General features: G+C 37.3%; 1 protein-coding gene across 5 annotated transcripts in view; it reads right to left on the bottom strand.

Moving 5' to 3' along the window:
- Window positions 1-24,108, bottom strand: part of LOC131034270 (glutamate--cysteine ligase, chloroplastic) — a 229,499-nt gene that overhangs the window by 203,636 nt on the left and 1,755 nt on the right. For all 5 annotated transcript variants that reach the window (XM_057965714.2, XM_057965713.2, XM_057965712.2 and 2 more), the window contains exons 3-5: window positions 23,548-23,698; window positions 22,974-23,081; window positions 9,259-9,351 (exon numbers count right to left, since the gene is read on the bottom strand). In XM_057965714.2, coding sequence (XP_057821697.1) covers window positions 9,259-9,351; window positions 22,974-23,081; window positions 23,548-23,698 — 352 coding nt within the window. The remainder of the gene's footprint in view (window positions 1-9,258; window positions 9,352-22,973; window positions 23,082-23,547; window positions 23,699-24,108) is intronic.

Raw genomic sequence — 24,108 nt, 5'->3', positions numbered from 1 at the left:
GTTTGACATAATTACTAAGTAATATAGAAGAGAAAAGTACAAAAATTTAGTGGCAAACAGGGGTGTCTATTACACCCTCCCAGGTATTTTAGTTTGATGTTGGTTACTTAATTGGGCTACAGGAGAGAGGATTGTGATTTGGGCTTGATGAGTTTATGGTTGTGATCAGAGTGGTGCAGCATCAGCTTGGTGGTTCTTCTCTAAGGTTGATGTGGACCCCGGAATATTATTTGGTTTTAATTCAATTCAGACTGGTCTTTCTAGTGTTGTGCAGGCATTGCTTGAGGACAAGCAATCTTTGGGGAGGGTGGACTGTAATGTCCCCATTTTCAGGCAAAAAATAATTAATTTTAATTTGTTAGACAAAAAATATATTAAATGACAACTTTAATTAATTATTTATAAAGTGTCGAAGTGCTAAAAGATTTAATATTTTAATTCAGTCACTTTTTGGAGCAATAGCCAATAAGGATAAAATATTTTATAAAGTGACTTATTTGACAACTTAAGGTGAAAAAAGGAAATATTAAAAGGGGCGAATATTATTATTTATTTATTTTCCAAGTTGCCCTATGTTGCCCTAATTTTTCCTTGAGTTTCTATATATTGGGGCTTTGGCTTTCATTTTAATATGTTGAAGATTCATGATATCACTCTCTGGAGAAAACCCTTGGGTTTTGGAGATTGACTCAGTTCATCTCAGCCTTCTAGAGGACCGAAACCCTTCTGAAGAAGATTGGCTTCGGTGGTGGAAGATCTACCTAGGTTAATGCAGTGGGATTCACTCGGAGTCTCAGCTTGGGCATGATTGCAAGCTTCAGATAGTTGAAGAGTTTTTCAGTTTACTCTATCAGGTTTGCAGATTTGAATTCATTGAAATCCGCCTGTGTATGTGCTAAAAGGAAATCATTAATAAAAAATTCTCTAAGCTGATTGATTTCATTGAGAAAATGGAAATCTTGTTCAAATCGCTGAATACTTGAAGATGTTTGGAGACACTGGTTTATCTTTTGCGGTTTGGGCAATTCATAACATATTGAGAATATCGGTTCAAAGGTCTCATTAAAAGACTAAATCTAAAAGGGGAATCGCTGAGAAAAAAGAGGACCTGGGTACATATTGTTTGACGCTATAGTCAAGACAAAAAGGAACCTTTTTTCATGCCTATGTAGCCTATGTAATTCCATTAATCTTGCCGCTGCTTTCTTTTAAGAAATCGCAAGCCTCAAAATGTACGCTAGAAGACAAAAAGAATAAAGACAAGAGTCCTGCATGCGGACAAAAAAGGAAAAGTAGTCTCCTAATGTTACTGAGTCACTTACAATCCAACACTCAATATTATATTATAAGCCTCAAACATACGGATATCGTGAACTTATAAGGAGTAGTATTCTACTTTACTTTTTGAAGAGTCCGAAGTGATTTAGGACTTTTTCCACCAGTCACTACAGTCCAAAAATAGAACATTTTGAGGGGGACGTGGAGTTCAGAATAAAAATTAAAGATGCTTTGCTTATTGGTCATTGGATATTACAATTAAGACTCCTACTCTAGTTTGGACTATGTTGAAGTTGATGCCAGCACTTGGGAATGAAATAATATTTAATCAAACATCTGAAGCTGCTGATTATACCTGTCAACCAGGTTTATAAATGACTGCAGCAACTTGGAGGATCTATTAGCATATGAAAATCAGGCACTTAACTACACCTGGTCACCTACAGCAAGCCAGTTAAAGTCCAATTGGTCACTACATTCATTAATCTTTCAGCTCTGAGCATCCATGTTCTTATTATAAGCTCAGGACTGTACATTCTTTGTTCTTGCTGTAGAAAAAAATGAATATTTATTGCATGTTATTCTGGACAGCAGAAAATAAAATCTCTGTTTTGCATTCCAAATCACTGAAATCTGAAACTTGTAGCAGATCTGAATTGAAGCAAATGTTGTTTATCTTTTGGTTGAATAATGCAAAATTCACTTAAATATGATGGCCTTGCAAAATGAATGTTGTTTGGAACCATGCAAAACTAGAAAAGAAAACAATGCAGAACATTGCAAGCAAACTGTTAGACAAAATGCCTGTGAAGCTGATTGGGGAAAGGAAAGAAAAAAAAATCACTTGAAAAAGGAATAGGACATTACAGATAAAGGATAAGACAATGGAAACCTAGACAGGTGAAAGATTGAGGCTGCAATTTTGCAGGATTTCGCGACCAAAAAATCAAGGAAATGAACTCTCAGTGCTTTATAGCAATTTCAGCAATGACATTGATATTTTTCTCTGAGGAATATGAGTAGTAAAGGTTAGTTGAAACATTTTGGCCATACCCCTTCAAGACTATTCAATGATAGTTTGATAGATGGTCTATGGCACGTCAATGAAGCAATAGTCTGCAAAAAATCGCGATTATACCCGATTAATCCTGGGGAGACTGACCAGGGTGAGGACTCACTGTATGATGATGAAAATGAAAGAGGTGAGTTAGAGGATATGGATAGTGGAGGACCTATCCCTTGGCCTAGGAGGAAGAGGGGATGACAGAGAGGATCTAAAAACAAAATTTCTCCCCTTCCCAAAAAGATTGATGGGAAAACTGAGCTCCCCAAGTGTTTCAATAGCTTTAGAACTGCCAAAGAGCCAAAATAGTTATGGTCATTCTCATTATCATGGAACGTTTGGGGAATTGAAATCCTTGGCATAAACCACACATTAGGATATTCCTCAACCAGCATAGAGAACTTGATCTGGTTATGTTACAAGAGGTTAAAGCTGTTAATTTCACACTTGAAGTAAATCTGGACTTTATTTGGAGAGATGCTATTAAATTTTGTACCAAACATAACAAAGTGAAAGGAGGGACTGCGCTCCTAATCAATGCTAAATGGAGAGACTCCATTCTCAATTATGGTCATTCTCCTTGCAATAGAGCAGTGTGGGTCTTATTTAAGGTCAATAACTCCATCTTTGGAGTTTGCTCTGTTTAGGCTCCTAATGACTATCAAGACAGATCGGAATTGTGGAAATGGATGTGCACCCTTTTAGACATCCCCTGGGTTCTGGAGGGGGACTTCAACATGATAGAGAACCAGGTAGACAAGATGGGTGGAGTTGGCATGAAGTGGAAAGGTGGTGAAAGGTTACACTAGGATACGATGAAGAATATTAGAAGGGGCTTTGACCCCCTTGAAGGATTGAAGCATGTACACAAAGGCATATGGTTCACATGGTGTAAGTACCAAAAAGGACGCAGTAGGATTTATTGCAGGCTTGACAGGTTCTATGCTGACAAAGATTTTTTCTCCTTCACACCAAATAGTCTGGGCAACTCAGTGATGGTATGGCCGGTCTCTCTCTCTGATCATCACCCTATTGCTGCACACATTTGTCTGAGAGATAGCACCCCACCCCAGACAAGTCATAATGATAAGTTTACAGTCAACACTAAGTTGTTGGAAGACCAAGATATTCTTGCTGCCATCTTCATTATCAGGCAGATCAATAGGTGGAACCAAGACACACAGTCCCTCATTAGCAGATGGAATAAGAATGTCAACAGTTGGCAGTGCCTTCTCAAGACTGTTGGTCAGAAAAAAAGCGAAAGATTACAGATACAAGGAGAAACTCCTCACAAATAAATTGCATAGCGCAGAGGAATTGATCCAAAATGAGCCTAGTAGCCTTGAGTTTTCTCACTCAGTGATGCAAGCAAGAGACAACCTGAGGAGGCTTCAACAATCTAAGGTGCAGGGGGCTATGATTAGACCCAGGGCGCAATGGCTAGAGCTTGGAGATAAAGGCTCTAAATTTTTCTTCAACTTCCTTAGACATACGCTATGAAAAGAGAAAGTGGATAGATTGTGGGTTGATGGTAAAGAATTTGCCCAATTGGATGATATTAAAGGGGAGTTCCTGCTCTTCTATCAAAATTTGTTCTCTTTTGAAGACTCACCCTCCTCCCAAGATGCTAGAGAGATTTGTAGGAGCCTTATCCCGAAGAGAATTGCTGAAGATGATAGTCTGGCTCTTAAGAGGCCTATCTCGGTGGAGGAGATTGAGAAGGCTATCAGGACCCTTAAAGATGACAAAGCCCTTGGCCCTGATGGGCTTCTGATTAAATTTTATAAGGCAAATATCAGTTGAATTTGTGATGACCTGATGGAGATCTATGAAGAAGCATTTAATCAAGGTTCTCTTGGCACTGACATTAATAAGGGCATTACCAAGCTTCTCCCCAAAGATGGGGATAAGGCTCTGATCAAGAATGGGAGTCCCATCACACTCTTAAATGTTTCTTATAAGAGTTTGGCTAAAATTCTAGCCCTTAGACTTGAAAATGTGCTTCCCAAGTTTATCTGCTCCACCCAGACCGGTTTAATAAAGCGCAAGTATATCCTTGAGAACCTTATCACTAGTTGGCAAGCTATGGAGTGGGCCAAGATTTCCAATCAGGATGTTGCTATGTTCCTTGTTGACTTTGAGAAAGCTTATGACAGAGTGGAATGGAGATTTATCTTGATGATGTTAGAAGCCTTTGGTTTTCCCAAGGAATTTTGTCAATTTGTGCAGGTCCTCCTCAAGGATGCCTCCGCGCAGATGGAAATTAATGGTTCCTTGACACAAGCATTCAAACTAGGCAAGTCCATTAGACAAGGATGCCCTCTGGCTCCTGCCCTGTTTGTTATTGCTTCAAATGCTCTCTTCTACTTGTTGAGAGATGATAACCTCTCCTAGAATCAAAGGGATCTCCCTTCCAAACAGCTCGGACCTGATCAACATACCGTTTGCCAATGATACTGCCCTGTTTCTTGAGCTTTCCCAGCAGAATATGGACTCCTTGGTTTCTAAGATTAGGCTCTTTGGTGAAGCATCTGGGGCCAAAATTTCTCAATCCAAATCAGCCTTGCTGGGTTGGAAAGATGAACCATCTGACTAGTTGAACCATTATGGCTATCAATGGGGTGGTCCTAACAAACTGGTGAGATACCTGAGAATCCCATTCTCTGTTTCCCCTTGCCTCAAGGAGATGTGGTTGTAGGTTAAAGGAAAGATTGAGGGCAAATTGAACAAATAGGATAAACATTATATGTCCTTAGCAAGGAGACTACAGGTCTGCCAGAAGATATTATCCTGCTATAGCATCTAGCATGCATCAGTCTGGATATTCAGCAATTACCAAGTTAACGAGATTCAGAAAGCTATTAGGAGATTCCTTTGGTCAGGTGGGAAAGGTAACAGGAAGATGCACTCTGTTAGGTGGGATTGGTGTTGTATAGAGAAGAAGGCGGGGGGGTTGGGATTGAAGGATCTCATATTGCAAGGCATTACCTTGGCTGCAAAATGGATCTTTCATGCCCTAGTAGGTGATGAGCCGTGGAAGGTGGTTATCGGGAATAACATTAAGATGGCGGTTCCTCAAGGGTCCAAGACTTGGAAATCCCTCCCCTTTTGCGATCTGGTAGCTGGTGGTTTCCCAGTCTCTGTTTTGGGTTCCCTTGTCTTCAAATCCATTTGGAGAGCATGCAAGGTTGTTAGGTCCAAGATTTCTAACAGTAGGGCCAGCAATAATGATCTCATCTGCAAAGAAAGATATATTTGGTGGAATCTTTACCACAATTCGAAGCCCCTTGCTCTTACTCGAGGTTGTTTTGCCAAAAGGTGGGCTAGCAAAGGTATCTATTGTTTTAAAGATAATATAAATAAAGATTGTCTTATTTCATGGGATGAACTCTCTAATAAATTTGATCTTCCTGCCTCCAATAGGAGGACTTATAATATGATTTGTAATACTTGTCATGAATTGCAGCTCCCTAAAAAGTGTTCAGTTTGTGAGGATAGATTCCTTACATTTACTTGGACCGATGTTTCTCTTCTTGCTTATGTTTAGGCTAAATCTGTTTACAATGTGATGACATATAATGATTCTATACTAATGCATATTAATTCCTTGTGGCATTCTGACTTTTCTATAGCTCAGTGGCATAAAGTGCTCATGAGGATGTGGAGCAGCCCCGTGGCTCCTAAAAATAAGTGTTTAAAGTGGCTCTTTACTCTTAACAAGATGCCTATCAGGATTGAGCAGCACAATGATGAACTTTGCAATGTGTGCAAAGTGACAAAATCTGCTAGACATATCTTTTTTGAATGCATTGTTGCTAGAGAAATTTGGCTCATGTTTGGTTTCTATATTCCTGTAACTGTTAATATTCTAGATATTGTCTTTGGTTTCATTCATGGTGTTAAAAAGGACACTAATCTCTTCTGGTTTATTCTCTCATTTGAAATTCTTTGGAATATTTGGAAAATTAGAAATGAAGACAAATTCCAAGGTAGAGCCAGGGTTCTTATTGAGTCTTTTCGTAGACTCACATACTATTCCTTTGTGATGCAGGTTACTATTGTTATGTGTTTGGAGAAGAGAAAGTTTCAAAGATTCCTCCAGGATGGACACACCAGAGTCTTTATCTACAAGCTCTCTCATGGGTATACTAGGGGAGGACCAGTAGGGAGAGGGCCCCTTATGTGATTGCGCTTGATGCTCTCATGGATGAAATCCAAAGGAATAGAGACGCGGTTCAAGAACATGTTGCTCAGCTGGTGCAGATGAGAGAGGGCAAGAGGATAGTTTGGATGGAGGGACCTCTGGGTTGGATAGCCTGGATGGATCTCTAGTCACTGGACTTTATCCATTGGTCATTTTGTCATATATTTTGCTGCTTAGATGGCTATTTATGATGTTGTACCATTTGGCATATATTTGGGTGTGGTTGTAATCAAAATGTATAGTGAACATATCTCTATATAGTTGTACAGCAGATAAATCATTGTACAGTTTCTAGTTTAGACGACGGTTTAGGGTGGCTGCCCTCTTTTGGAGCATCAGTGTAGTGATCCTTTTTGTAAGCTTTTTTTTATATTTAACATTAAAAAAACAAAGTAAAGTTTCAAAAACAGTTTCAAATCAGTGATGATGAAGTCATTTCATGGTAAACAGTCAAGGGACTGTTAGTAAGAGCCATAAGTTGTTCAAGCAGTCTATGATTGATTCAAAAGAGAAGAGGAGGAGACCAAATTGTGCATCAAGTGTGAGCTTCAGTTTGACCCTGAAAATAAGGGAGTTTTGGATCAGTTTGCAGCAGTCAATCTTTAGTTAGAAGCCCCATTTGAATAAAGTATCAATTGAAAGAGGTTTTGAAGCTACAAACAGCCAGTTTGGGGCAGTTTCAACCCCTATTTCTTAGGCTTTTCAAATCTATTCGACCCCAGCAAGATGATTTTGAAATTCAAGATGCTCTTCATCCTAATTTCAAGGAAAAGTCATCAGTTAGCACTTGATTTGGAAAAAGATTTGGGAGCCAGCACACCTATAGGTCAGCTCACTCATCAAGACCTAAAAGAGCCAAAATTTCAAATTTCAAAATTCTGCAGCAGCTTTTCATAAAAGGCAACTTCATCACTCTTAGAAGTCAGTTCTTGTTTTTTCTTTGTATGTACAGCAGTTAAACTTGTGTTGTAACTCAACTATTTTGAGTTTCATCAGTTTCTTCATGCATTGTAACCAGATTCTTCTATTAATTCAATGAGGAAGACTACTGTTCCTGCTTCTTCTTTTGTCAAATTCATGGTGTTTGTATGATTTTCATGGAATCTATTGTGATAGTTTCGGTCCTTTAATTTCATTTCATCTATGCAATGTTTATTGGCAAGGAGTCTTAAGTGTTGATCAGGTTATATGTTGTGTAAAAGTTTCATTTAAACAAGCAATACTATATGAATTATTTCATCTCTATGCAAACTGGAATAAGTAACCTTCATATGAAATGTTTATGGTCCACTTAGACATGAATAGGTTGTGAACAGAGCTGTTTTCTTCATAAGTCAATTGTAATCAGTCATTTTAAAACCAGAAAAACAAACATTGGTGCATCACCTCAAACTAGTTGTAGATTCATGTTTTATGCATCTTTTTCTATCCTTTTACCACTTCAAAGTCAAAGTTTTGGAGAGTTTTAAAGGGAACCAGTCCTCTCTGGAGGTCTACTTTCACCATAAGGTACTCACAACCTGAAAGTAGTCCCATGTGTCACAGGTTAGCTGAGTCTAAGCTTAACTAGGGTGCAAACCTTAGTGATAACAGTTATATATGTAGATCCTTGCAGAAGGACAGAGTTACCAACAGGCTAGTTTATTATGGTTATGTTGATAACTAGCTTTGTAATGAAGTAGAATATACGTGATAATTTAAGTCAAAGATTCTAAATTTCCTGATTTTCTATGAAAGTTCAGTGTTATTTTTATTAGAATATTTAATTATATTTTAGTCACCTGTATTTAGTTCCTTGTTTAATGGTCATTTAGCTTTTTAGTTAATTAGCTTTTAAGCTTTATTTAGCATTTAGCTTTTTAATCTTTTACTTTAACGTTATGTTCTAATTATAGAACATCGTCTTGTAACCTCTATATATACGTGTATATCTTTCAATGTAATCATCCGATTATTGAATCATTCATTCAATTTATTTTTCATGGTATCAGAGCAGGTCGATGGGATTCTTTAAGTTTGGCGAATTTTTTAATAAAAATTCATGCCCTTCTTTCTGGAATATTTTTCAGATTTTTTTTTATTGTTTTTTTATTAAAAAAAAGATCTTGCTTTTTAGAAGGCTTTTTGAGGGTTTCTGGTTCGTGGGCGAATTTCTTTGTGCTGGGCAGCAGTTCATGTTTTTTTAGTGTTCTGGAGATTTTCAGGCCTACAACCTGGAGTTTTTTTTGCAGATTGAAAATTTTCCTAGGGTTTCTGCAATTTTCGACTAGGGTTTTGACCCTTCAGTTCAAGTCAAAATTTTATTTTTCATGGTTATATTTTAGTCACCTATATTTAGTTCCTTGTTTAATGGTCATTTAGCTTTTTAGTTAATTAGCTTTTAAGCTTTATTTAGCATTTAGCTTTTTCTTTTTAATTAATTAGCTTTTAAGCTTAATTTAGCTTTTAGCTCTTTAATCTTTTACTTTAACGTTATGTTCTAATTATAGAACATCGTCTTGTAACCTCTATATATATGTGTGTATATCTTTCAATGTAATCATCCCATTATTGAATCATTCATTCAATTTATTTTTCAATTTTGACAGTTGCCATGAAGCTACTTCTTCTCTTCTTTATTATTGAGGCTTGATGCCCCTTTTCACATTTACCATAAAAACAACCTTTCCAGAACTCAACAAATACAATAAGTGTGATGCAGATATAAATATACCTTCGGCATAATTGGTATATCCTTCAACTCCCATTTTGGGTGAAACCCAATTCCTAGGAAGCCTATACCCATTTCCTCTGCCACAGCTTTAACCTGCACCCAATATTACAAGATTAGCCAAAATAGGATGATCAATGAGAGGTGAAACAGAACACAAAAAGACCAAATGAGTTGTATTTAATCAAGTAGGATTACAGCACTCAAGCTTTTGGAACTAATGACTACACATTAAGAAACTAAAATTCTAATTAATCTTATTGAGACCTAGAAATGACAATATGAATAGAGTATTACAAAATCTTGACCTATATAACCAAAGCTATACCCTAGAAAATATTTTTTGAAATTACAATTTCAGAAGGTATGACAATGTTAGGCAGCAGTCAACTGTGCAAGCACTTTATGTGAAATTAAAAAGTGGAGAACCATTGGAGATTTGAATATTAGAAATATATTGTGAATATTATTACTAGCTCTCTCCTTGGTACCAAGGACTGAAGATAACCAAACTTTGCCACAGGATTTTGGGTGACCTTATAGGCAGTCCAGCAAAGTCAAAGCAAGTACACAAACAATGATCTAACCAGCTTGCATGCAACAACATCGAAAACAACTACATTAATCCTTTATTAACAGCTTAAGACCAATATTATATTTCTCTATAACTACAAGGACGTGAATTCATCAAAATCAATGCACAGGATCATACAATAATGCAAGGGATATCCTTACATGCTATTTCATTTTGTGTTGTACTAAACAAGATAAATTAAAACACTCACAAAAGGGGAAAAAAAATATTGTAAGTTTTATGATACGTCTAAGAGACCTTAGGAAGTCTCCCAATCTTGAAGGGATGTTTTGAGGAGAAGTATTAGAGGCATTAAGAAACTCCACTAGAGGCAAAGTTACAGACTTTCCCAAAACTGCCAAGATTCGACAGTTCCCAAGGTAATTGAAGCTAAAGACTTTCCCAAAACTGCCAAGATTCGACAGTTCCCAAGGTAATTGAAGCTAACCAAGGCCAACAGGCTCATGACCCAAGTACCTAATGAGTCCAATCACTACGGCTTGGCCAGGTCGAGCATGAAAATCAAAGAAAACAAAGAATAAAAAATTGATCACTCCAAACTAAAATTTAATGGCAGCAAACATTGTTAGGGCGTAATTACTAATCTATGGCTTGACCCTCGTATTTTTTGAAGGACTTGGAGGACCCTTGGATGTTGGTTGAAAGCAATAAGATTATTAAAATGGCATGTATCATGAAGGTCTATGCAGTCTCAAAGGCTTCGATTTGGGGTTGGTGGCAGGAGCCTAGCCCCTCAAACTCGCCCTATATCACAACAAGGAGTATTGTAATGTCCCCTATTTGCACCTAGTCAGCATGGGAGTACCATTAGCCTACTCCGAGTTCCTGACGGCTAAATGGTTTTGGTTAAGGGACTCTATGTCCTGGTTGAGATCATACAAGAGTCTATTGAGCTTTCCGATTTTTGGCAGGGAGTTATTTTTAGTACTTACTATTTAAAGTAAGTCAATGGGCCACTAATTTCTTCAGTCAATGCGGGGTTCCTATCTTTAACTTTGGTCAGCTCAAAGGCTTCAAAGAAATATTTGTTTTATTGGCCATTTCATTCTTTTTAATGTTGCCTTTAAGCCTTTCGGAAAAGTACCCCATGGCCTAGTTGAATAACATTGTTTTATAAAAGGGGGGCCATTATATTTCCTTGACTTAACGCTAAAATAATACCTTAGAAAGTGGAAGCCTAAGGGAGGAAAAAAATATTTAAAATGCAAAAGATTTTAAGAATGCAAAACGGGGGAATGCCTAGACATGGAGAAGATAGAGTTAAATTCAAAATGACAAAAGAGTGGGAAAAACCTAAAGTTACCCTAATTCACTTTCTCATTCTTTAAAAGGGAGATTGAACCTTCATTTGTACATCTTTGTTTTGGTGAATATAACGTTATACTGCTGGAATTTCTCCAGAGAACAGAAACTGCTGGTTAGAGGACGAAAACCCTCAGCTGGGACACTAGTTTCGGTGGTGAGAGATCCACCCTAACTGGTCAATGCATCAGTGATCGAAGTTTCAGTGATTTTTGGCTTGTGTAGAGATTTTGGTTTGAGAATAATGAAGATTTTCAAGGTTTTCTGATTTGGGTTTCCAGTTTTGGTGTGTGGTGTGGGTTTGGCGTTGATTGGTTTCATTTTCTGCATGCTGGAGTTAATTTTCAGAAATCTGGAAAATGCCCTTCTCTAATTAGGTGAAGCAAACTTGTGATCATATCTCTTGAAGGTTGAAGATTATCAATATGGGTATTACTTCTATTGACTTATCACAGTTGGCCGATTCATTTTGAGCCATCATTTGCATTGTTTGGCAAAGTATAGATTTTTCTAGAGCAAATCGCTCCTCAAGGTGGCTGTACCGTTTGCCCTTGGCTGGTGTTTCAGACTGAGTTCAAATCAGTCATACTTGAGATCTAAAATCTGCATATTGTGGCATCGTTATAATGGGGTAATTGCTAAAATAAAGTTTAAGAAGCTGATTGATGTTGGTTTGGCCCTTGCATATGCCCTTTCTTGATCCAATGGAGTGAGTTTACTGCCCTTGTTATGTTCCAATTTATTATCGGGAATTCTGATTTCAGCTGCTTGTCGCTTTGATATTGCTTTGGGCTTGTCTCTTTGATATTGCTTTGGAATTCTGATTAATGGGCTAACACATGTTTGAAGAATTGAACATCAGTAGTTGTAACTTCTAATATTTCCTATGGTTATGTATTGGTTATAGTGATTAACCTGTTAAGAGCTTTGTGATGTCCCCTTCTAGTTGACATCTGTCAGCTGAGTAGATAGCCTATCACTAACCCTCGTAGGCTGATGAGGTTGGTTAGAGGGTCCTCCGGAGTTTGATTCTTCATCTTCAGAGTGAGCACTCCAGGACTGGCTTTTGTTTGAGGTCTCCAGGACTCCATTTGATATACTTCCTATTTTTAGCAGTCCTGCTATTTATAGCCAATGGGTTGGGCAGGGGCAGAGTATGGTTTGGCAGTCTCCAGTTCTAACGGCAGGCAATTCTGATGGATGCCTGGAGAGATATTAATATTTAATTACTTTAATTAAATATTAAATGGCGAACTTTAATGTTTTAATGTTTTAAAAGTCACTTTAAGTTATAACTTAAGTGAGGGTCTATTTTATTAGAATATTTAATTATATTTTAGTCACTTGTATTTAGTTCCTTGTTTAATGGTCATTTAGCTTTTTAGTTAATTAGCTTTTAAGCTTTATTTAGCATTTAGCTTTTTCTTTTTAATTAATTAAAATTTAAGCTTTATTTAGCATTTAGCTTTTTCTTTTTAGTTTATTAGCTTTTAAGCTTAATTTAGCTTTTAGCTCTTTAATCTTTTACTTTAACGTTATATTCTAATTATAGAACATCGTCTTGTAACCTCTATATATACGTGTGTATCGTTCAATGTAATCATCCGATTATTGAATCATTCATTCAATTTATTTTTCATATTTCTCATCAGATGGGGCCAATTTTTATATTAAATTGAAAGTGATTTATTTTTGATACTTCAATAGTCAAAAATAAATAATAAAAGTTAAAAATATCATTTAATGCCAAATCACACCTTTCTTGGGAATCGCGCCAAACCCTAAGAGGAGAAGATAAAAGAAGATTTTAGGTCTTCTTTTCATTATGTTGAGTTCTGATATCTTGGAATTTGAGCTCTGGGAGGAGTTTTCCATACTTGAGGGCGGACTTTGCAATTGGTTGAGGAACTTTTCCCCTTGCCTTGAAGCGGACTTCATCATTGGTTTGGTAAGTTTTCCAAGCTTGCCTAGGGCAGACTTGGCTTGAGGAAAGTTTACCATGTTGTCACACTTATTCCAAATTTCTGACTTTTTCCCTTCTCAAAGTGCCAACACCTAACCATTTTTTTTTACTTTTTCCCTTCTCAAAGTGCCAACACTTAACCAAATTTTTTGACTTTTTCCCTTCTCAAAGCGCAAACACTTAACCAAATTTTTTGACTTTTTCCCTTCTCAAAGTGCCAACACTTAACCGAATTTTTTAACCCACTCCTTGAGCGGCCTTTGCATATGCCCATGTATAATTGAGCATAGAGAGGACGGACTTTGCATGTGCACGCATATAATTTCACCTGCCATGGGCAAACTTTGCATGTGTACACGTATGATTTCGCATAGAGAGGGAGGACTTTGCACATGCCCACGTATAATTTAGCATAGAGAAGGCAGACTTTGCATGTGCACGCGTATAATTTAACTTGCCATGGGCGAACTCTGCATGTGCAAATTATAGTATGCCAGTTTACTATCACAAAGATTGTTATCATTTTGTAGCCATTACAGTTAAATCTCCAAAAGGGACGGTGCCTGGAATGAGGGTTTGTTTGTTGAATGACCTCAAATTCATAAAACTAGAATAGGACAATTGCCTAACAATTTCTAAATAAGCAACTCTATTTGGCATTGTCCTGGGAAGGAGGAAGGGAGTATCTTCAAATCCGTACACCCTGATCTTAGTGCAATCTTCAAAAGAGTACTAGTCTCCCCAATTGTGATCCACCTTTCCTCTCCCATCTTTGTCTTTTGGCCAAAGGAACTTTTGGATCTCAAGTGTTAGTGCATAATCACATGGGTAACCAAAAATTCCATATAATGGCTTGACAAAATACTCCTCAAAATACAAGAAATGAGATCTGGTGCATCTGCTATCCCACACTACAGCCCACATCTGTATAGGTCTCCAGTTGCCATTCTTATCATAGGCTACTATTTTCAAGTGCTCTGTCCACATGTTTATTTCTTGACCCACATATAGAAACATGTGCATAAGCAAAGAATAGTGCTTAAACATATACAATTGTAATTGCTCTAAATTGAGCGAAGACCTACATCAATATTGTTTACCAAATATGCCACATAATCGAATGGGCGGGCATCATGGCTTTGGATATCAGCTGCCAACACCATTGGGGCAAGTGACATAAGAGGAGAAGCATCCGATCCTAGGACTTGGCAGATTGAATAATATGTACACTGAAAATAATCTTCAAACAGTTCTACAAAGAAAGGATGCTTATCATCAAAATCAAACATTCTAAGCTCTTTTCCATTGATCCTGGGTCGGTGCAGAGGCAATCTCCACCTTTTGTTGGTGGTGTACATTTTGTAATACTCTTCCCTAAGATCTCCTATCACTAGTTCTTTATCACAGCTTTCATCTAATCTAAAAACTAAGGAGATATATTCTCTAGTAATGGCCACAAGGGGCTTTCCTTGAGCATCATATATTTGTTTTGTCTTCGGGTTATAATTTCTTACAATCACCTTCATTAGTTCTACATTTACACATACATTTGGCACGACCAATCTCCCTAGATTCAATTGCCATGGATTGCATACAGGTTCATGTCTGAACATTTTTCTATAATGAAAGATGAATAGGTCACAACCCCTCTCGAGTGTCCATATATCCCCTAAATGTCTTTGTTTGTCTTCTAATTTTTCTGCATTAGGGTTTAATTGTTGAGTTCTTCTCGATTTAAAACTGTCACCACGCATTTGATCTATCAAATCTTTGATTTGCCTACCTTCTTTTTTCTGTCTTTTGGCTTTGGGTTTCTCAAGGGTTTCCTCCATGATTCTATTATTTCCCTTTTAAATTGAAATTGAAAGCCCTAGGGTCGAGACTTCTTCAATTATCAGAATTATGCAAAGCAAGATCCAAACACTTACTTGTAATTACACTCTGAAATGGTCACACTTTTCCTTCGGCTTGATCAATTCAACTTTGATCTGCAAATTGAGTACCCTTTGGTGCTTTTCAATTTGTATCTGTAATTTTCCACCCAAAATCTATGAATAAATTTTCATTCATGCGATCATCACTACCAACAGAGCAACCATTAATGCATTCAAATTTTCGAATTGTGCCTCTGTTGTGACAACCCTTGTCAACCAAACGAAGATAACTTCTCTTCGATCAAATTGTATTCATTTAGCGCCACCTCTTGTATTCTTATACCCTATCAGGAAGACAATAAAATTGTCACCTCGACCTTAGATGTCTCCTTGATGAGGTTTCCTCACCATCCAAGTGACTAGTCGATGAGACCAATCAATCTCTATTTGATGTATTATTACCTGATTAAAACCTATTTGTGAGGTCAGGGAGACTTTGTCCTCAAAATATTAATGTCTCTTTGATCACGTTTCAATAACTCCCAGTCTTTGGTTTGATCGACAAGACCTATAGAAAGTCTTATCAATTCTGCAAGTCTCCTCGATGAGATGTTATATGTATATGATTTGTACCATAGGGGAGACATCAAAAAATCTCTCTTCGATCTGTATTGTCTCTTCGATAGCTTCTTTTTACACATCGAGGTGACATTCCACTTCGTAGAGACAATTTTCCTCTTTACTCAATGATAAGAAGTCTCTTCGATGAGCTCTTCCTTTATATCTGTTCAGAAATATTCTCCAATTCTCTTTTATGCAATCGAAAAGAAATTATGTGAAGTCTCTTCGATATCAAATGATGAATGGTTTTACTTTATAATATTCCTTGTCGAAGAGAGTCATACACCTTGCACCAATGACTCATCTATTATACAACTTTTGGTCAGTACATAATCGGAGAGACTTTTAGAATGCCTCCTCAAACTCCAATGTCTTGCCGATGAGATATCCGGTAGGTAGTTATATTGAAGAAACCCATGATTTTCTCTTCGATGGCCATCTTCTTTAATAGAGCTTTCAAATCGGAGAGAATTGAAATTTCTCTCCGATTTAGCATCTCTTTGACGGCGCTCATTCTAGGTAATGTTTTCTGCTTTGTTATACATCGAAGAGACATCAAAAAGCTCTACTCCATATTGACCAATAATGTTAAAGTTTATAGCGTCGGTCAGATTCTTCCCTAAACTAACTGTGCAAATCCAATTTCGGCCTTAGACATTTTGTGGATCAATTTATATTTGCATCGTCTTATGGCCTCGCCGATATTTGTGGTTATAAAAATGTTTAAGTGTAATCAGCCACTCATTGGATTATAAGACGTGGCTATTAAGACATGACCTATGTTTAACTTAAACACGTGTTGATTAAAGTATAACTAATCTCCAATGAAGATACATGATTGCCAACCCTTGGAGGAATCGTGTTGATTGGCATCATTCATGAACGGGTATATATAGTTTGATCCTCTCTCTCTTTGAAGGCATCGATTAAGACATTCAAGCAGATCGTGTTCTCCCTACTTGCAGTTCAAAAGTATTCTTCAGCAGTTCGTTGATATTCTACAGCAGATAGAAGACTATCTACAGCAGGTAGAAGACTATTTACAGCAGGTTGAGCATCAACTAAGAAATTCCGATACTTTATTGCACATCGTATATTCTCTATAAGAGATCGTTTATTCTCTATATTGAAATGTTCTCATACATATATATCTTCAAGAGTGAAGCAAATTCTTTGTAAAGTCTCTTGACATAATTGAGATAATAAAGACATATTTCATTGCTGGGTTTTTCACCTTCAAGAGGAAGGTTTTCCCAGGATAATATCTGTGCATTTGTGTGAATTATTGTGTTTTCTAATCTGATCATAAAACTTAACATGGTATCAAAGCCACAGTGAAAGAAGACCGTGATCAGATTCTAAATAACCTCTAAGTATTCTCTCCTCTCTCTCCCATGAAGTATTATCTCTAAGTCTCGAAAATGGTGAACGGTCTTAAAGTCAAAGATAGACTTGAAGGCGCATCTAACTTCACCTCATGGAAGTTTAGAGTGCTCATTGCACTTGAAGAGAATGATCTTCTTCAATTCATAGAGGAAAAAGATTTATCCGAACCAGAAGATCATGAGGAGAAACTGCAATTCAAGAAGAATGCAATCAAGGCAAAGAAGATATTAATCGACTCTGTGAGGGATCACTTGGTGCCTCTCATCTCCAAGATGTCAACTACAAGAGATATGTTCAAGACCTTGGAGGGTTTATATGAGATTAACAACGTAAGTAGGGCTCTTGCCTTGAGACAGCAACTCCACCAAGTGAAGATGGCAAAAGGAGATTCAGTCATCACCTACTTCATGAAAATTTCAGAATTGAGAGATCAACTATGCGCAATTGGGGATCAAGTAATAGATAAAGACCTTGTTATGCTAGCCTTGAATGGTCTGCCTTATTCATGGGAGCCATTTATCCAAAGCATAAGTGGAAGGTCAAAATTACCTAAGTTTGATCAACTCCGTGCAGATTGTATTCAAGAAGAATCAAGATTGATTGCCAGAGGAATCGTCAAGAGTTCTCAAAATGAAGATACACATGTTCTTGCCACTCAATCTACCAAGAAACGAAAGTATTGGAAAAGGGCAACTTCAAAAAGAATAGAGATTTCAAATCAGATTTTGCACCTGATTCTAGGAAGAGGAAGAAAGATCTCTCTCGCATCCAGTGTTTTAGATGTGACAAGTTTGGTCACTTTGCAAAGGATTGTTTGGCAAGACCTAATCATCAAGGAGCAAACATCAATGAAGTATCATCTCAGAAGGAGAATGAAGATAATCAAGCAATGTTCCTACAGACAGTGATACGTGGTTAATTGATAGTGGAGCCTCTTGACATATCACCGGTCATCAGGAGCACCTTTCTGATCTAGTGGAAAAGGAATCACATCTTCAAGTCATTATTGGGGATGATGTTCGCTATGTTGTAAGAGGAGTTGGTGCTACATCTCTAAAACTTGAATCTGGAGTTTCTCTACACCTAAGTGACGTATTGTTCGTACCAGGGATCAAAAGGAACCTTGTGTCTATTTCAGCCTTGGAGGATAAGAGCTATCAAATTGCATTTTCTGAAGGAAGAGTTCTTGCTTGGCCTAAGAACTCCAACATCAAAATTGCTCGTACGATCGGAAATCATCATGAGAGTTTATACAAACTCTCCACTCTCCCAATTCAAGCTCTTATTCATGATTCCTCCAGTTCCAACGACCGCTGGCACAGAAGACATCTTCACTTCAGGGCACTTCCATCTTTGGAAAAGATGGTAAAAGGTATTCCTAAACTTATTCATGTAAATGACGGTACTTGTAAAGGTTGTGCTATGGGTAAAAATGTTAAAAGTCCTTTTCATAGCAATGAAAGCAGGTCTAAAGAAATACTAGATCTTGTACATTTAGATTTATGTGGTCCAATGTCAATTCCATCCCTAAGTGGATGTTTGTATTATGTAACTTTTATAGATGACTACTCTAGGAAGACTTGGATTTATTTCTTAAGGTCTAAAAAGTCTGATGAAGTCCTAGGTAGGTTTAATTAGTTGAAAGCTCTTGTAGAAAATATATCTGGAAAGAAAATTAAAACTTTAAGGTCTGATAATGGAGGTGAATACACCTCGGGTAGCTTTCGTGATTTTTGTATTGAGGCAGGAATCAAGAGGGAGTTTTGTGTTCCTTACAACCCTCAACAAAATGGGGTTGTTGAAAGGAAGAACAGATTTATAGTTGAACCTGCAAGAGCTATGATTCATGATCAAGATCTTCAGATTTTTCTAAGGGCAGAAGCCTCTAGAACAGCAGTGTATGTTCAAAATAGATCTCCTCATCGGATATTACAAAATATGACTCCTGAAGAAGCCTTCTCAAGTATCAAGCCTGCTATCAACCACCTGAGAATATTTGGTTGTCCTGTGTGTGTTCATATTCCCAAGGACAAGAGAACCAAGTTGGAGCCTTCTAGCAAGAGAGGAATATTTGTAGGCTACAATGAAACCTCCAAAGCCTACCGTATTTACATTCCTAGACAGAAGCAAATAGAGGTTAGCAGGGACATCACATTTGAGGAAGATGTTGCATTCAAGAAATCAAAGGGCTCATGCATGGAGATAGATGATGAGACTCCTCAAGACATGGATTTGATCATGCTCCTGAGATTCAGAGGGAGACTACAGAACCTGATATGAGTAATGATCCAATTGAACCCTTGGATCCCACTGATGGGGCCCACAGATGTGTAATCTTATTGACTCTGAACCTTCTAGTGTAGAGGAAGCCGCAAAACAACAACTTTGGAAAGATGCAATGGATGAGGAGTATCAATCCATTCTCAAGAGCAATGTGTGGGATAGGGTGCCTAGACCAAAAGGGAAGCCCGTTGTATCTTCCAAGTGGTTGTACAAGATAAAACATGCAGCTGATGGCAGCATTGAAAAGTACAAGGCTAGATTTGTGGCTCGTGGCTTCTCACAACAAGAGGGAATAGACTACGAAGAAACATTTGCCCCTGTTGCTCGCTATACTTCCATTAGAACCATCATTGCTATTGCAGCAGCTAAGGGATGGAAGTTGCATTAGATGGATGTAAAGACTGCTTTTCTAAATGGCGTGATTGAAGAAGAAGTCTAAATCAAGCAACCTGAGGGGTTTGTGATTCATGGGAAAGAGTCTCATGTGTGTAAATTGAAGAAAGCCCTATATGGTCTTAAACAGGCTCCTCAGGCTTGGTATGAAAGAATTGACAGATACTTAGTGGGTTTGGGTTTCTGCAAGAATGATACTGATCCAAACCTTTACTTCAAGGTATTCAATGGTGATATGTTGATCTTGGTACTTTATGTTAATGACCTATTTGTTATCGGAGAAGATCGTCTCATTGATATATGTAAGAAGGAGTTGACTTCCAAATTTGAGATGAAGGACTTAGGACTTATGCACTTCTTTCTAGGGTTGGAGGTGTGCCAGAGGCCCAATAGGATTATCCTAAGCCAAGGAAAATACACCATCGATATCTTGAAGAGATTTGGAATTACAGATTGTAAATTTGTGTCCACACCCATGGAAACTAACTTAAAGAAATTAAGGGAAGCTGCAGCTAGTTCAGATCTTGTGGACCCTACTATGTACAAGCAATTGATTGGGTCCTTGATGTATCTAGTTAACACTAGACCAGAAATTTGTTATGCAGTGAGTACACTTAGTCAGTTCATGAGTGAACCTAGACAGATACATCTAGTTGCAGTCAAGCATATCTTGAGATACTTGTTTGGTACAGTTGGATATGGCTTGAAATACTCTTCCAGTATGGACCTGATTCTTGAAGGATATTCTGATTCTGATTGGGCAGAGAGTGTTACTGATCGGAAGAGCACTTCTGGTTGTTGCTTTAGTTTGGGATCTGCTATGATTTCCTGGTGTAGCAAGAAGCAGTCTTCAGTAGCTCTGAGCACTGCAGAGGCAGAATACATTGCAGCATGTGTAGCAACTCGCGAAGCAATGTGGCTTCGTAAGCTCCTTGCAGGATTGTTTGGTCAATCATTGGAGCCTACCATCATACATTGTGATAACCAAAGCTGTGTGAAGCTTTTAGTCAATCCAGTATTTCATGACAGAACGAAGCATGTAGAGATTCAATACCACTATATCAGAGATATGGTACAAAGGAATGTTGTTCAGTTGAGATACATTTGTACTGAGGAACAGACGGCTGACATTTTCACCAAGCCTCTTGCAAAAGTGAAATTTGTGCATTTTCGAGACAAGCTTGGAATTGTGGAAAATGAAGCTCTTGTTGAGAGGGAGTCTCAACATCAGTAATTACCTAATATGTATTATAATGCATTCTTCTTTGTGAGAGAAGTTTGAGGTGCAAGCCCTTGTTATGCATTCTTCTCTGTGAGAGAAGTTTGAGGTGCAAGCCCTTGTTATGCATTCTTCTCTGTGAGAGAAGTTTGAGGTATTAGCCCTTGTCATGCATTCTTCTCTGTGAGAGAAGTTTGAGGTATCAGCCCTTGTTATGCATTCTTCTATGTGAGAGAAGTTTGAGGTATTAGCCCTTGTTGTGCATTCTTCTCTGTGAGAGAAGTTTGAGGTTCCAGCCCTTGTTCCACCCTCTGCGAGTAGGTATGGTGGATCCACCCTTTGTGAGTAGGTATGGTTGATGTCATGTGAGTGACTCCATGACTTAGCATTTATGTTTATTCACCCTCTGGAAGTAACCATGATGGATGTCACTACGTGACTCTTACATTGAGAAGAAATCCTCCCTAGCTAAGAGGGAGTGTTAATGTTTATAGCGTCGGTCAAATTCTTCGCTAAACTGACTGTGCAAATCTAATTTCGACCTTATACATTTTGTGGATCAATTTATATTTGCATCGTCTTATGGCCTCGCCGATATTTGTGGTTATAAAAATGTTTAAGTGTAATCAGCCACTCATTGGATTATAAGATGTGGCTATTAAGACGTGACCTATATTTAACTTAAACACGTGTTGATTAAAGTATAACTAATCTCCAATGAAGAGACATGATTGCCGACCCTTGGAGGAATCGTGTTGATTGGCATCATTCATGAACGGGTATATATAGTTCGATCCTCTATCTCTTTGAAGGCATCGATTAAGACATTCAAGCAGATCGTGTTCTCCCTACTTGCAGTTCGAAAGTATTCTTCAGCAGTTCGTTGATATTCTACAGCAGATAGAAGACTATCTACAGCAGGTTGAGCATCAACTAAGGAATTCCGATTTTTTATTGCAGATCGTATATTCTCTATATTGAATTGTTGTCATACATATATAGCTTCAAGAGTGAAGCAAATTCTTTGTAAAGTCTCTTGACATAATTGAGATAATAAAGACATATTTCATTGTTGGGGTTTTCACCTTCAAGAGGAAGGTTTTCCCACGATAATATCTGTGCATTTGTGTGAATTATTGTGTTATCTAATCTGATCATAAAACTTAACAAAGAACATATGTGATCATTATCGCCCATTTTCAAATGTTTGTTGCTGCAATTCCAATTTATGTGATATTTGCGGTTGTTCTAATTAAGCCCTTGGCACATAATTGGGACAATATATAGGACTATAATAAGGACACAATGGGAATGTCATTTTTTAAAATAGGCTTTTTGGTAATGAACAGAAAAGAAGTTTAATCTACTTTGTTAGCCAATAGTATGAACAGTAGAAAAAAACATGGATTGACGAGAGAACTTTTGAATGACAAAATTTGTTATTTTAACTAATGTATTTTTGCACTCCAACAGGGGATAAAGTAAAATCTTTAAATCTTTAAAAATCTCTATATTTTCATGGTTTTTCAATTTTTTCGAGTATTTCCCAAGCCTAAGTGTCAAGTCCGAGTCCAAGTCAAAATCAACTTACCAAGTCCAAGTCTTGTAACTATGATTTGAAGTATCACAACATCTGGACTGTCCCCATATTTGTCTTCGAAACAAGGGCATATTCTTGATATGAAAGACAAGTGCCAAGGGTCAAGTTGTATTTGAGACAAGGTCATATTCCTGATATGAAAGACAAGTGCCAAGGGACAAGATACAAGCCTCCAAGTAATAATGTTTTTTTTTCTTGTTGGCTTTTCACTTAGTGATCTTCTTTATTTTTTGTATAAAAAAAATCATTCTTACTATTTTCTATAGCACCTCTTTTTTCTTAATTATAAATGACTACTATTCTCTCAATTAAACACATTTTTTTATTTTGAAGCTGTTAACCATATTCAGGTTCTCTCTCAGTGCTGCTACCAGACAGCCATCCAAGGGCACAAATACACACACTCTCTCTCTCTCTCTATTTGGACAATTTCAAGTTTACATAAAACATCAAATTTGAAATTCATAGAATCAAAACCATACCTGGTATAGATGTGAGTTGACCTCGGCACATGTTTGATGTAATGTTTCTAATGGAGCACCGCTGAGCTCAAATTGCCCCCCTGGCTCTAGTGATATACTTTGTTTATCCTGATAAATCCAATTAGCACGAGTTATCATTAGATTACCTCATACAATGATATGGACCAAGAAAAATGTTGAAAATAATGCTATGTCTCCAAGACATCTAATACAAACTTAGGCTTGTGAAAAAAAAAAGAGTGGAGTACATAAGAAAATATGCAAACAGTCAAAGACAGAATAAAGCGCTTGAGTACTATTGTAAAGGTGGATGTCCACTAAATTCATATTCATGAAAAAAGGCATAAAATATATAAATGGAATACCGCTGATCTTAATTAAACAAAGAGAGAGTAAGCATTTATGTCACATGTAAATCAACCACCATATAGAGCACCAAAAAGTTAAGATGCCAATATAGGTACCAAACTCCAATTTTTTTACTCGTGTGAAAAAAAATAAGAACAATTTTTCCTTCATATTTCCAAAATCAACTCTTCAAAGAATAACACGGGAAAAGAGTCTCCATTGTCACCTGTTTGAGACCAATAATAAAATCCCCTTCCATAACCTTATCCCAACCAAAACGTTCTGCCAGACCCTGAAGTAATTCTGAAATTTGTTCATAATTCATGGGCTTCAACGTCTTCCGTTCAAAACCAAACTTTTCATGTTCAGTACCAATCCTGTAAAAGTTTACACATATAAGATGATATGACAGCCATTTATAGAGCTACCATTTGAAGCCTTATTTGACCAAGGATTACAGAGCACAAGTCCAAAATATAAAAAGTGAGGCAAAAAATTATAACATGGATTCAGAAGGACACCAAGCCATAGAAAAGAATGAAATTATACCTGCTTCAAAGCAAACAGACAAATCAGCAACAATAAATGAAAAGATAATAAATTCTGAGACTCAATTTAAATATAGTTGATATCTTACAATTTACAAATATACATTTTGCACAAATATTACCTTTTAAGTACCTATACATTTGCTGAGATACAATCCCTTTATAAACAATCAAATCGAGACATAGCAAGAAGCATGCATATGCCTTGCATGACAAGAAGAGCAAGTAATGCAAGTGAT

Source organism: Cryptomeria japonica, chromosome 11 (assembly GCF_030272615.1).
Source record: "Cryptomeria japonica chromosome 11, Sugi_1.0, whole genome shotgun sequence".
Lineage (NCBI taxonomy): Eukaryota > Viridiplantae > Streptophyta > Pinopsida > Cupressales > Cupressaceae > Cryptomeria > Cryptomeria japonica.
The sequence above is the reverse complement of the archived record's forward strand: the minus strand, read 5'-3'. Positions and strand labels throughout refer to the sequence as shown.